Source organism: Prosopis cineraria, unplaced genomic scaffold (genome assembly GCF_029017545.1).
Source record: "Prosopis cineraria cultivar Desert tree isolate PC_DT_omini unplaced genomic scaffold, ASM2901754v1 PC5, whole genome shotgun sequence".
Classification (NCBI taxonomy): Eukaryota; Viridiplantae; Streptophyta; class Magnoliopsida; order Fabales; family Fabaceae; genus Prosopis; species Prosopis cineraria.
Window position 1 is genome coordinate 38,566,415 of NW_026555336.1, and position 13,370 is coordinate 38,579,784.

Genomic DNA, 13,370 nt, shown 5'->3' on the forward strand with positions numbered 1-13,370 from the left:
AGCAAAACACTTTAAAGGAGTATTCAAGGCAATTAAACTTCCAATGTTTCAGAATACTAGTATTTCGATATTAATGCTTTCTGGTAAAATATTTTAAATAAGTATTTTGAAGTGTGCAAAAATATTTCTAGCAAAAAGAGCTCAACACGACATCGAATTTCAACCAAGTTGATCAATGTTGGGTCGTGGGCTCATTGATATGAAGCAAGCCCACTCTTCTCTTTGGTCTGTTTACGAGCACCATAAATTTCTCTTGTTTGAATGATGCGAGACTTATTCTTTTAACACAAACTCACAAAAACTACAACAATCACACGAGAAATTATTTATCCACATCAGCCTTTGCCAATTAGAGGGCAATTTATTGTTTTAAAATTGTAAGTTTTGATCTTTGGTCCCTTTAGAGTAATAGAATTTCATCCCAAGAGTAATTTAATTATAAAAAAAATTTAAAATATACCATTGAATAATAGTGGAAACAGTGCTCCAAGTTGCATTCAAATCACACTTACCCAAACGCCGTGCGTTTAGTGGCTGTGGGTTTTTGAAGTCAAGCATTAGCTTAGCTAGTCTCACGACTCTTATCCGCTCGCTCACTATTCGCAATTCGCCTTTCCCTTCAGTCCCCGACTATAAAATACCCTCTTGTCTTCGCCAAAGAGCTTTCCTACAACACTCCACTATTTCCCCTTTACTCTCCGATTTCTCGGTCACGCCAGTTTCCCATGACTCGTATTCTCAAATCCGTGGACAACTCCACCTCCGTTGCCGCCGCCGCCACCATCGCCGCGGCGGCGCCACCTCCTGAGGCCGTGGCTTTGGAATCAGACTTCGTGGTAATCCTCGCGTCTCTGCTTTGTGCTCTCATATGCACCGTCGCCCTCATAGCCGTCTGCCGCTGCACCTGGTTCAGACGCGGCGGATCCGGACCCGGCGGCGGAACTCCTGGACAGTCCCTTGCGAATAAAGGTCTGAAGAAGAAGGTGCTCCGATCCATGCCGAAATTCACTTACATTGACAGTAATTCCGAGAAGTGGCTGGCCACTTCGGAGTGCGCGATTTGCTTGGCCGAGTTCGTCGGAGCCGACGAGATCCGAGTTCTTCCGCAGTGTGGCCACGGTTTCCATGCGGCGTGCATAGACACGTGGCTTGGGTCCCACTCTTCGTGCCCTTCGTGTCGGCAGATTCTTGCTCTACCTCCGAGGTGTCGGAGGTGTGGCCTTTACCCGGCTGTTCGCGGCGGAGAAGCCAACACGATTGGTGGCGGTGAACCGGAGCACAAGTCCCGGCATGACGATAATGCCACTACTGCTATTAATGACGATTATGTTAATAGCTCTACGAGCGAGCATCAAGGGCCAAGAGACAATAATGGATTCCTTCCATAAATAAATAAAAAAACTGGTATTGTTTTCCTTAATGTAGTAGTAGAATTCTTCTTTCTCAGTCCTTTTTTTGGTTTTTTAATGTTCATGTTTCAAATTTTTAATCTTCCAAATCATCTACTGTTTCATGCGGTTTAAATGATTGGAGTGTGGTCCATGTAAATCAAATAAGGACAAAAGAAAATTACAGATTTTCTATTCACGGACGATGTATATTCTTAAAACTAGCAGCGTTCGTGGTGTATATATTATTTCAAGAGACGTGTGCATCAGCGCATTGTGATTCGCAATGCTGACTGAGCGGGTTGTTTGCTTAGTTTTCTTTTCTTTTTATTTGTTTTATTTTTGGCCAATAAGATCTTTGGTTAGTTAGTTCGACAAGACTATAATTTTGTTGGTAAAAAGAACAAGATTATAATTTAAAAAAAAAACTGGTTGACCTTAATGACATATTAGAAAAATAACAAATTTTTTTAATCATGAAAGTTACTCCGTTTTTGGTTTTAAATTTATCATTAGTGCTTCTTAAATTATCATTCATGCTTTTTAAGTTAAATGCTTAAAAATATTATCAATAAAATATAAAAATGCGTTAAACCTTTAAAATATCTTGTATTGTTGCTTTATAAAAAAAATATCTTGCATTGTTTATTCATTTATTTTTTATCTCAGTGTAGCTTGTTATTTCTACATGCTTGATAAAAAAGTCTAGAAGAATCACACCCGGGTTCCCTTCGGTCTTGAATATAAATTCCTCTCGAAGCTTAAAAAAAAAATTAAGTTCATTATTTGTAATTACTTGTAATTTGTATAGAATTTATGACACTTTTTTAAAAATAACCCTACCATTTAATTATTAAAATTTAACGCATATAACTATGTCTCAGTAAATAGAGCGTGGTGAAAAAAAAAGATAAATTTAATATGAAAGATGAGAAAGAATCAGACTTTATACTGAGGATCAAACCAAAACATGTATCTTATAGTTAATATTAGTAGTTAATAATAATAATTATTATTAAAGGGAGAGAGATAGAGTGAGGTGTCCAGCGGAGGAAGGAACAGTGAGAGAAAGAGGAGGCGGACGAACGAGAGAGGAGAAGCATGGCTTGCATGTCAGCCAACTAACCCAGCCACATCCATTGACCGACCTCCCCACTCATTTTTGTCCCTTCCTCCGTACTCGTGTCTTAGATTTTTGTTTTTTTTTTCCCCAACATATTTGCTATGCACCACTATTTTGAAAACCAATCCAAACTGACAGTCGTATTGTCGACTAACCTGGTTTTAGATTTGGTTTATAAGAAAAAATTATTTTAAAAGTTGAGTCGGGTTAAGCCTGAACCAGCTGTCGGATTGGGAATCAAAATTAAGTCGGGAATCAAATCTAATTTTCAAAAATTAGACTGATTAAAATTTTTCATCAAATTTTTTTTAAAAAATGACTAAATTTTTATCAACTTTTTTTAAAAAAACAACCTTACTTAAAAAACCTATGCTAACAAAACCACTCTCCACCATCGAAATCCTCATGGACAACACCATCCACCAACAACACAGATCAAAGAGCCTTTTAGAACAACAACAATCAACAGTGCAAAGAAATCGAAGGTGGGGAAGAGTAGTGTAGAATAAAGCATTGACGGTGAAGAAAATCACAACTAGGAGGGGAAGTATTGGCAAGTGCAAGACATTAGAAACGGTACGGTGAAATCAAAATCCAAGGTGGCTATCAGTTATAGATCACAGGTCTGGGTTTTGACAATGACTACCATGGCATTGACCAGATCGTTGCCTTTAAGCCTTCAAGAGGGAGGGAGGGAGGGAGTTGGTGGCAATGGGAGTGCAGAGAATGCATACTCCATCAATCATTCTGCGGCCTCATCATTGTTGCATCTCTTCTATGGCTTCTTCATCAATGGCATCAATGCTGTTGGTGGCAATGAAAGGAAAAAGAGTGATGGTGGAGGCTTGGCTGGGAGCGACGATGGCAACAGAGGGCCAGATGCAAAAATCCTTACTCTCCAAAGACCATTGCCATCGAAAATGGTGGTTGGGTGTGGTGGGGATGTTGAAAATTTGAGTAAGGTGGTTAAAAATAGGAGGGGCAAATCTATCTAAAAATTTCATTGATGGGGACGTCATGGTCTTAAATAGTATAATTCCATGTAACCTTTCCCATTGCCACGAATCTGCCTATGGAAACCAATTCATTCTTTTTTGGGATTCAATTCCACACAAAAACCTAAGCCATGCAAACCAAACACGTTAAGGTCTAAATTCCACTTCCATTTCTTCCTTTTCAATTCCTACATTTCAAAAGTGCCTTAAGATATTGATAACTACTCTTTGTCCTTAAAAAAATTAGTCAAAATTTTAATCTTTTAAAAATTTATACTCCCTTCATTAAAAATGTAAGAAATATTTTGAAAAATTATATATTAAAAAATACAAGGTATTTTTAATCTTTTGAGATGTAATTATTGTCTTTTTTTCTAAAAGTACTCTTATTAATAATAACTTTATATTTATTGTAGGGTGTTTAATATGAGTAAATATGAAAAGATAGGGTTAGTTTAAAAGTAAATAACTATTTTATTGAGGGTGAGATTCGGTTAAAAATGTCTTACATTTTTGAACGGAGGGAATATATCTCTTTAATTATAGCCTCTTTAGATGCCCATATAATAAGTATCTTTCATAACAATAAATGAAATTTTAATGAATCTTTTTTTAAAATAATAATAATAGTAAATGAAATAAAAATATAGTTGTAGCTTGAAAAGAAATCATAAGAACTAGTAAGTGTTATATTTTGGCAAATAGAGTTTCTAGACATGTATTATAGTATCGATAATATTATGAGTATTTGGCTTTTAGTGTTTTTTTCATTTTCATCATTTTATTTTTCTTTTTGAATTTATTATTTAAATTCATATTCAATGTAGGACATTTTATAAAAATTAATATTGAAATTTAAAAAATCAATAATTTTAAATCACTAAAATTTAATCTAAACACTATGGCTATGGGTCTCAATAATCTGTACAAGTAATTAATCATTAATTATTCCTTCATACAAAAGTATAATATTCTTTAATTGGATTACATTCTAAATTAGTTAATTATATACAAATGTATATCATTTTTTTCTTTTTTTAAATAGGGTATCTCACTTAGAGGTGAATAGTTAAATAATTTATTTAAAAATATTTTAATAAAACTCATTAATTATATATATTGAAAAATTAAAAATACCTTATGTTTTTTTTTTCAATAGAAGGAGTATATATAATATGACTTTATTTTATTATAATTTTTTATGTTATATATAGTCCAAAACTTAAAAACAAAAAATAAAATGAAAAGTGAAGAAGGGAGAGAAGGCATGGAACCGCCCTAAATAATTTTATAACTCAATCTCAAGCATCTCACCATTTGCAAGATCTGGATTGTTCGTGTGACCCTACAGAGCAGATGAAACCAAATTCAAAAAAGCAGAATGCAAATAGAATATTCAAATTTAATGAGTGAAACGCGTTGAGTTCTAATCTTCTGATTAGCTTTTGAAGACGTGGCCTCATCCTATTTATTTGTTGTTGCACAATCTGAAGCATTGGATGATAACGGCCAGAACATCACCTGAGCAAATTTTAACAAATAAAACCATACCCGTCCAATCTTATTTATAAGACAGTGAAAAAAAAATTAATATTATTTACAGAGTATTTATTAATTTTTAATACTTCTCTTTATATTTTTATTCTTATTAAATGATTTGAATAAAAATATCAGTAATAGGATTGATGAATGTCTATTAAGAGTAAAGATGAAAACTTATTAAATTTTAAGATAAAATTAATGAAGTTTAAGATTTTTATTAATTTTAATAAAATATATTAAAAGTAATTTATAAATAGGATAAGAGAAAGTATATAATTATAAATTGTCGTGTCCTTCTGTATGTGGAATCTGAGCAATTTTTACGCATTATTGACGAAATAATTATACACAGTTTCTTAAACTTTGAAGTTTAAACCATGTACAAATAATCAACTATGCCTTTAAAACTTGACCAGTAGCACCTTTTTTTTTTTGGTTGTTTGTAAAACACTAAAGATCATCTGCTCATATTAGGAATAAAGATGATTGTTTATAGGTTTCCCTTTAGTCTGCTTTTAGTTTCTGTTGTTCAGTTGAATGATATTCAGTTTCTTACTCAAAAAAAAAAAAAAACGATCATCTGCTCATATTTAAGGGTGTGTTTGGTTGTAAAAGAGGAGCGAGAAATGGGATTATAATTACTTCATTTTTAAAAAATAAAAAATTGAGTTGAAAAATTTTAATCAATTTTTCTTTCTTTTATAATTGGCATAACTAAGTAAATTATTTCAGGTTTAATAATATTATAGATTTTAAACTTGTTTATTGTGTAAATTATTCTCTTCACTTTTAAAAAGATATAATTTGACTCCTGTCATTAACAAAAACTAATTTTGACCATTTGTTGACCAAAACATAATAGAAAGGAGGAACGTTAAAAATTATGAAAATGACTAAGAAATTATAATAAAGGATCCAAAATTACAGAAGTAACCAGAATCTTTTATTGTAGTTTTTGAGATATCTTTCTATTATTTTATGGTCAACAAACTATCAAAGCTAATGTTTGTTGAACAGACAGAGATCATATTATTCGTTTTCAAAAATTAGGAAAACAATTTACATAATAAATGAGTCAGGGTTTATAATACTATTAAACATAAAGTTTAGGATCCTTTATAATTTACAATTCTCCTTATGATTCCGGATTCCTAAATGCACACATAATCACACTGATATGCAGTTTGCGGTAAAAAAAAAAAAAAGTGAAACACTCCGTTACTACCACATGTGACGGAACTTGCATGGTATGTGTATGTGGAGTGTGCCAATACCATCGAGTGATTAATTATGGATACGTGGGAATGAATAATATTAATGATTTCACTGAAAGGCAATCATGCAAGAGGCAGTGCTTTTACTAATTAGTCATTATTATTCACTGCCCAACATCATAGGTGCTATACCCCACCCTTCTTCTTCAAGCCTTTATTCCCAGTGTGTGTGGATCCCCTGCTCATAACATCTCAAACCAATGAAATACCCATAGTGAGGGTGGATAAAATGAAGAAGAATGATCCATAATATATAAATATGATTATGTAGATTTTCATGAGTGACAAGACACTCATTCCTAGCTAACATTAAGGTATGAAAAATCATAATATTGATTCAATTACTAAGACTTTAAATCAAAAACTATGAGATTGTGAGATCAAATTCTCCTACAATGTGATCTTATTAATGGTAATTTATAAATATTTTTAATAAGTATTTTTTAACTTAATTCTGTACTCTTATTTTGAGGAACCTAACACCTAACGTGACTAAAAAATCAAGGGAGGGGAACCAAAAAGTACTTTTTTAAATAAAGAAAAAAGAAAAGAAAAGAGAAGAAGCAGAAATTAAACTCGCAATGGAAAAGGTATAGTCGTAGGGATGCTTTTGGCTGTGGTCCTCCTCTGCATCTATCCTAGTTCCGCTCTATAGAAAATATCTGCAATGGCATTCAAAAAGATAAAAAATCTGCAACGGGGAATGTAAGTGGGACCTGACCCATCTCCTAATTTGATTTTTTTTTTTTTTTGTAATTTTATTTTTTAACTATAAATTTAGATTGAATTTTTTTATGATTTAATTTTATTTTTGATTTGTTTGAATTTAGAATTTATCGTTCATCGTATATTTAGGTGGCTTATATAAAAATATAAAATCAACCCCTCTTAAACCTATAAAAAAAAAAATCTACCCAATCTTAGGCCCATTTGGTTCAATAGAAGTATTTTGCTGAAAATGAAATTGAAATAGGAAAATGAATTGGGTTTAAAATATAAGTTTGGTAATTGAAAATTTTAAATGAAATCCTTCTACCCAAAAATGTTAAAAATACAATATTATCCTTATAAAAATAAATTAAATCAAGGCATCACCTGTTACTCTCTCGCTAAAAATAAATTAAATTAATAAATCAATAAATTTCCTCCCCCTTTCGGTCCTTCTTATTGGCATCTTAGTCAACAAATCAAGGTGGAGCACAAATCCGGATTTGCATCTCAGGCAACACTTGTCACCGTCCTCCTCGATCTTCATCATCATCTCTCTTCTTCGCCAATCTTCATTTATAGAAAAAAAAAAAAAAAAAAAAAATTAAGGTTGTAGGGTGAATATGAGCAAGGGAGAAGAGGAAGAACATCAGAACCCATGTTTGTGATAAATAAATCAATAAATTTCATCTCCCTTTCGTCCTTCTTATTGGCATCTTAGTCAACAAATCAAGGTGGAGCACAAATCACGGATTTGCATCTCAGGCAACACTTGTCACCGTCTCATCGATCTTCATCTCATCTTCTTCGCCAATCTTCATTTATAGCAAAAAAAAAAAAAAAAAAATTAAGGTTGTAGGGTGAATATGATCAAGGGAGAAGAGGAAGAACATCAGAACCCATGTTTGTGATAGGAAATCAATAACTCTATTGATTCATTATTAGCTGAACACAGGACAACAAAGGATGGGGGATAAGTTTTGATTGAGAGTAAGGAGAAGCTTTGATGATGGAGGACAAGGGAAAAGCTTGGATGGAGCAAATCTAAAACAAAGCAAACAACGGAGCCTTGTCAAATTTGAAGCTATTGAAAGTAAGACACTAATCAAAGATGGCCATTGATGAAGAAGAAGCTTTGAAGAAATTTGAAGATATTTTGTGAGCCGAAAGGTAATTGCTGGAGAAGAGCCTATAATTTTGAAGAATCTTAAAGAATATTTTGGTCAGCTAAATTAATTTCATAGGGTCTAAGGTGTGAGTCAAATTTCTATTCCCTTTTTTTGAATTTCAATTCTCAAGCTTTAAATTTCATACCAACCAATCAAAGAAATTTTTTGATTTCTTTTTCATTTTCTGGTCCTAGAGCTTACTTCCAGTGAACCAAATGAGTCCTAAGTATTTTAATTTTAATTTTAAACGTGTAAAAAAAATCAAATATAAAGTATACATAAAATTGAAAGGCATTGCTTGACAATACACTTCCCTCTCCCTCATTATTTTAATCCTTTTTTACTAGTTTAATTTTGAATGTTTAGATTTACTCATGTTTTTTATTTTAATGATTTTATAACTTATTCAATTTAAACTATCTCTCTAATTCAAATGATTGATGTTGAAAATAAAAAAGAGACGCCCTAGAAAGCTGATAATTGAAGGCACCTGCTTTCTTCTTTTTGCCTTTGGTGTGGATGATGTGTAAGCGACGGCCCCTCCTCGTCCTTCCTAGGTTATCTATCTTCTGTGTGCCTCTTTGTACAACGGAAAGAGAAAGAACATAAAAAGAAGATTAAGACGCACATTTTAATTTAATTTTTAAAATTTAAATTAAGACTTAAACTAAATATTTTTCTTAAAATATCTGTAAATTGAAGTAAAAATATTAAAAGTGTAATTTAAATTAGTTCGTTTTATTGTGCTATAATTTAGGTTTAGTGTGAACACAAAATAGTAAAGTAACAGGCGATAGTTTCCCTAACGAGGGGGAACATGATAGGATTAAGTAAAGAGCATGAGTGTCAACTCAGCGATTACATCCAAATCAATGATGGCTTGAGGCCACTCTTCATTGTTTTCAACCAAGTTGGGATGAACTCCATTACATTACTTGCTCCTCTGCCTACCTTTTTCCCCCACCTTCATCATCATCCCTTTTCCTTTTCTTTTAGAAGCTGGCTCTATAGGAACTCCACACTCACTTTTACTCACATTCTCTCTCTTCACTTTCTCAGATTTTTTATATTTTAGATCTGCAAGATATTAAAATTTCTAAAGTAAATGCTCTCCTTTTTTTGTTTTTAAAATAACCTAGATCAGGTTGAGACCTTTCTGGTAGAAACTATAATACTAAACACTACTATGTCTTTATTCTCAAAGTCTTCTATTTAAATTAATTCAACTTCTTTACTAGTTGAATGAAACACTTGTTTGGTAAAAAGTAAATGCCATTTTAAAAGTATTCTTATTTCAAATTCCAAGTTCTTGTTATATTTTTAAGTAGGGGTGACAATAAATATATCTTGATTCTTGTGCGTATTGGCAAAGGATGCTGGGCAAAAAAATCCAGGCCCTTAGATGTAATTTTCTCCGAACGAAGTGGCACTAGAAATTCAATCTGACCACTTTTCCACCTTATCAAGTTTAAATATCTCAGTATCTTAACCACCATCCCCTAAACTGATAATAACAGTTCCAATCTCTTGCCCCACTAAATGTAAGACCTGCAAATCAGAAAAAACAAAGTGCCCGGGTACGATGATGCGTCACCTTCCTTCATCCCCAAGTGGCAACTGGGGTCCGACGATTGATCTTATCTCAAAGCGCATAACTAACAAGACCAGATATTTTTACAGACCAACAAAAAGCAAGCTCAAGATTCACGACCAGATATTTTTAAACACTCGATGCAATGCTGGGGCTTCTTATAATAACTTAGCATCTATAAGCACGTCGCAATATGAAAACGTTGATAGGCACCATGAACATGACTAGACATTCAATTTTTGAACAAAATGTTCTGCTTCGCAAAAACACAACCACGAGCTGCAAAGAGCACAGAGCAATAGCATGAGAAAACCTCTGATCTTTGTATGAGACACTCTTGCATGAGAGTCCTAACAATTGGCATTCATAAAACATTTCTATTTGATTCTCGTAACCAGAGACATTTATGTTTTCTAAAGTTCATCTTCATCGTCACTACCTCCCCAAACATGGAAGCCATTTTCAAGGCCAACTTTGCAGCCATTTCCCTTCTCTGGAAATCAGGCATCAATCTTAAGCCAGCACGCATATTGCCTATCTCTGACATTAACTGTTCCAAATCCTCTAAGTCAAAATCTTTACCTGATTCCCCTTCTCCTTCAGAATCCTCAACTTCCTTGTGACTCTCATCCTGCAATACAGTGCTTGAGGTCGAGGCCTGCAAATTTTTATCAGAACTAGTTTTCGTCTTTAAGTTCACAGTCTGTGACAGGGTTGTTCTGCGAAGCTGATTTTCCAGCATCTAAGGGAGCAGCAGAAACCCATCTTTGTTCTGGGTCATCCCAAGGATCAGCTGAACCAGCTGATAAGACTTCAATACTCCAATTCATAATCAGATTCTTCTGAAGACGACTCTGAAAGAAAAAACCATAAATAGTAAAATATGCATGATATATAACAGGAAGTGGCATGTAGATTGCTCCAAGAAACAAGAAGAATTAATGGAAGAAAAACCTTTCTCAGGTAAAGATGGTTCATTTATTCTATCACCACCAGATTTTAAAATCATCCCAGGCCACATATGAGCAGAAAGAGCACCAAATAGCCGTTCAACTCCTTGTGAATCACCATCAACAGACAAGCCTGCCAACAAGTGTTTATTTTATTTCAGTGATACAATTCGTGTATTGATCTAGTACGATTTGAAAACGATCTTCCATTGTTCATGATAATGTTCTAAATGTCATCCTTCAATAACTAATTGTCATATAAAACTGACCATCTTCATACATTATGATTCTAACTCATCCACATGACTACATGAGAAACTGAGCATATCTCAGTGAAATTTAGAGGAACCCACATGTCGAATTAAACATTGGACTAGATCATTGGAACAGAAAGGCAGAAAAGTTTTACATTTGTCAAAATCAGCATTGGAAGCACACGCCTCAATGAATTCAATGTTACGTTCAGTAAACATTCCAAACAAGATCTTCTGGAATCCCATGTTGGATCTTCATTCCCCAACAAACTAGTTCCTTCACACTCAGCTATACCATACTCAGTGAACTCAGCACATGGATCAATAACAGAGTTTTTTCTGGTTTTTCTGCAAATCGTCTTCTGTATTCAGCATGAACTGGATGATCAGGAACCAGGTCCACTTTGTTTCCAATACATAATAATATCTCAAAATTTGAATATCAGAGCGTGACACCCAATCTTGGAGTGCAGCTAGAGAAGATAACTGCACATAGTTTAACAAGAACAAAGATATATTACATCAACATTTCATCACTTACACACATGTATGCACATAGAAAACAAGAATATGGTTCAAGAACAAATTCATACATGATCAAGGATCACGTAACATTTCGCTTAAGAATTACGTGGTAACACTAAAATAAAAAAGGGGTCAGTGAAGGATGCTAACATCACTCATGTCAAAAAACCATCACCAAAGCAGTCAATTGTGAAATATGGGCAGGTTCCAAACAGAAAAGTCATCACTGAGATGAGTCATCCATACAGAGACATCAGCGGTGTAGTACTTGGTATTGATGGTCCACCTGTTAGTTGCATGAAACACACACTGAGGGAGTTCTGAAGAGATGTTGTTAAGCAATGGGGGTAGAGAAAATTATTCACGAGCAACATACCCATGGACAGATACATCAGAGGAAGAATCGGAAGCATCTTCAAATCAATAGAGAGCAATCCTAAAGTCAACGGAGTACATCAAATCAATTTGCGCACATGAGAAAAAAAATCAAATTCATTAGTGATCCAAGAATGATGGATACAATAACATAGAATTAACTAAAACACAAAGCCTTGGTACAAAATGTTGGTTAAAATGCAAGAACATATTAACAAGCCACCTCTGCACGAACCATTCAATTAAAAGTCATATCCAATCATTAAACTTTGACAATGAGTTAATTTCATGAATTAGATGGCAGACACAGTTCTAAACTAAATCTTCTAAGAAGCCAACAGAGAAAATTGATGAGGAACATTAAAATTTAAAGCAAACCGAAGTATAGATAAAGCTTTCGCGTAAATATAGAAGCAGCTAAGCTTAATTATTGGTTGGTCATGAAAAAACAAACTTAATTGCATAAAACTATTTCAAAGGCGTCGGCGGATAAGGAGAGAGGAGAGAAACTAACGGGATAAGAGCGTGCGTTTGCCAACATTGGAAGATCCAATCACAAGGATCCCGGGTCGATTCTCTAGAGCATTCGGATCCTTCTGAGAATCTCTAGCATTCATGTTCACTGCCAAGTTTGAATTTCACTGAATGAGAGAAATAATATTGATTATCTGTGTCCAAAACCCTAGGGAATCAGCTCGAAATTGCCTTCCCCAACTCTGGCACTGTTCCTCGAAATTGTTTCTCCACTGCAAACCTCTCCTCGTCACTCAAATCTACCCATTGCTTTAATCGGGTGGCAGATGAAATGACACGTGGATTATAGCCACTGCTTTTTCCCTAAAAAGCGCAGAATTGCAACTTGCTGGATGCAAGCACAAAACTGAAGGCTGTGTCCAACGACGGGGATGATCCAGGGCTAATGAATTGGAAGGGCGAAAGAAAAATTAATACGTTAAGCGATGCAGCCTCCGTGAAGGACCCGGCGAGAAGATTCCGGCGCCATTCGCTGCAAGTGACTTCGACAAAGTAATCGACACTGCCACTCCCTATTGGAGACCCAAACCGGCTCTCTTCCTTGTCGTGCATTGCCACCCTCCGCTGCCTCGTCCGGGTCTAGTCATCTCCCAGGACGGGGGCGGAAGCTTCGCCAATTCGACTGTTCGCGGGACAGCGGCACGCCGTTAAGAGTACTAATCAATGGCTGTGCTTGTTTTTACATGTTAACTTATTTTAGATAGCAGGGTAGGGATTGATTGATTAAATTTGAATTTTAAATTTAAAATAATTTAAAGTTTGTGCATTTAAAATTTTTATTTGGATACTGTAAAAAAATGCATTTAAAATTATTTATTTGGATACTGTAAAAAAAATTTTAAAAGTTTAGAAGAAAGATTAAGAATGATGAGCTTATAATTAACAAATATTCATCCATTTGGTAAGGATTTCACACATAATTCATAAGATTGTATAGTTAAA

General features: G+C 34.2%; 2 protein-coding genes across 2 annotated transcripts; one reads left to right on the forward strand and one right to left on the reverse strand.

Annotated features, from left to right (window-relative positions):
- The first annotated feature begins 607 nt into the window (after nucleotides 1-607).
- LOC129311868 (RING-H2 finger protein ATL80-like) lies at nucleotides 608-1,609 on the forward strand. Its single transcript, XM_054954337.1, has one exon. It carries the CDS (start codon nucleotides 726-728, stop codon nucleotides 1,386-1,388), a length of 663 nt encoding a protein of 220 aa, XP_054810312.1. The 5' UTR covers nucleotides 608-725; the 3' UTR covers nucleotides 1,389-1,609.
- Nucleotides 1,610-9,916: 8,307 nt separating this feature from the next.
- LOC129310527 (uncharacterized) lies at nucleotides 9,917-13,149 on the reverse strand. The gene is given in 12 exon segments (XM_054952387.1): nucleotides 9,917-10,475; nucleotides 10,477-10,605; nucleotides 10,607-10,644; nucleotides 10,745-10,873; nucleotides 11,150-11,212; nucleotides 11,215-11,323; nucleotides 11,326-11,432; nucleotides 11,435-11,480; nucleotides 11,670-11,805; nucleotides 11,896-11,938; nucleotides 11,941-11,955; nucleotides 12,409-13,149. Coding segments are annotated over 12 exon segments (1,239 nt in total). The 5' UTR covers nucleotides 12,512-13,149; the 3' UTR covers nucleotides 9,917-10,154.
- Between the last annotated feature and the right edge of the window lie 221 nt (nucleotides 13,150-13,370).

Coding starts and splice junctions, on each gene's coding strand:
- LOC129311868 (XM_054954337.1), top strand. CDS start 726: ATGACTCGTATTCTCAAATCCGTGGACAACTCCACCTCCGTTGCCGCC.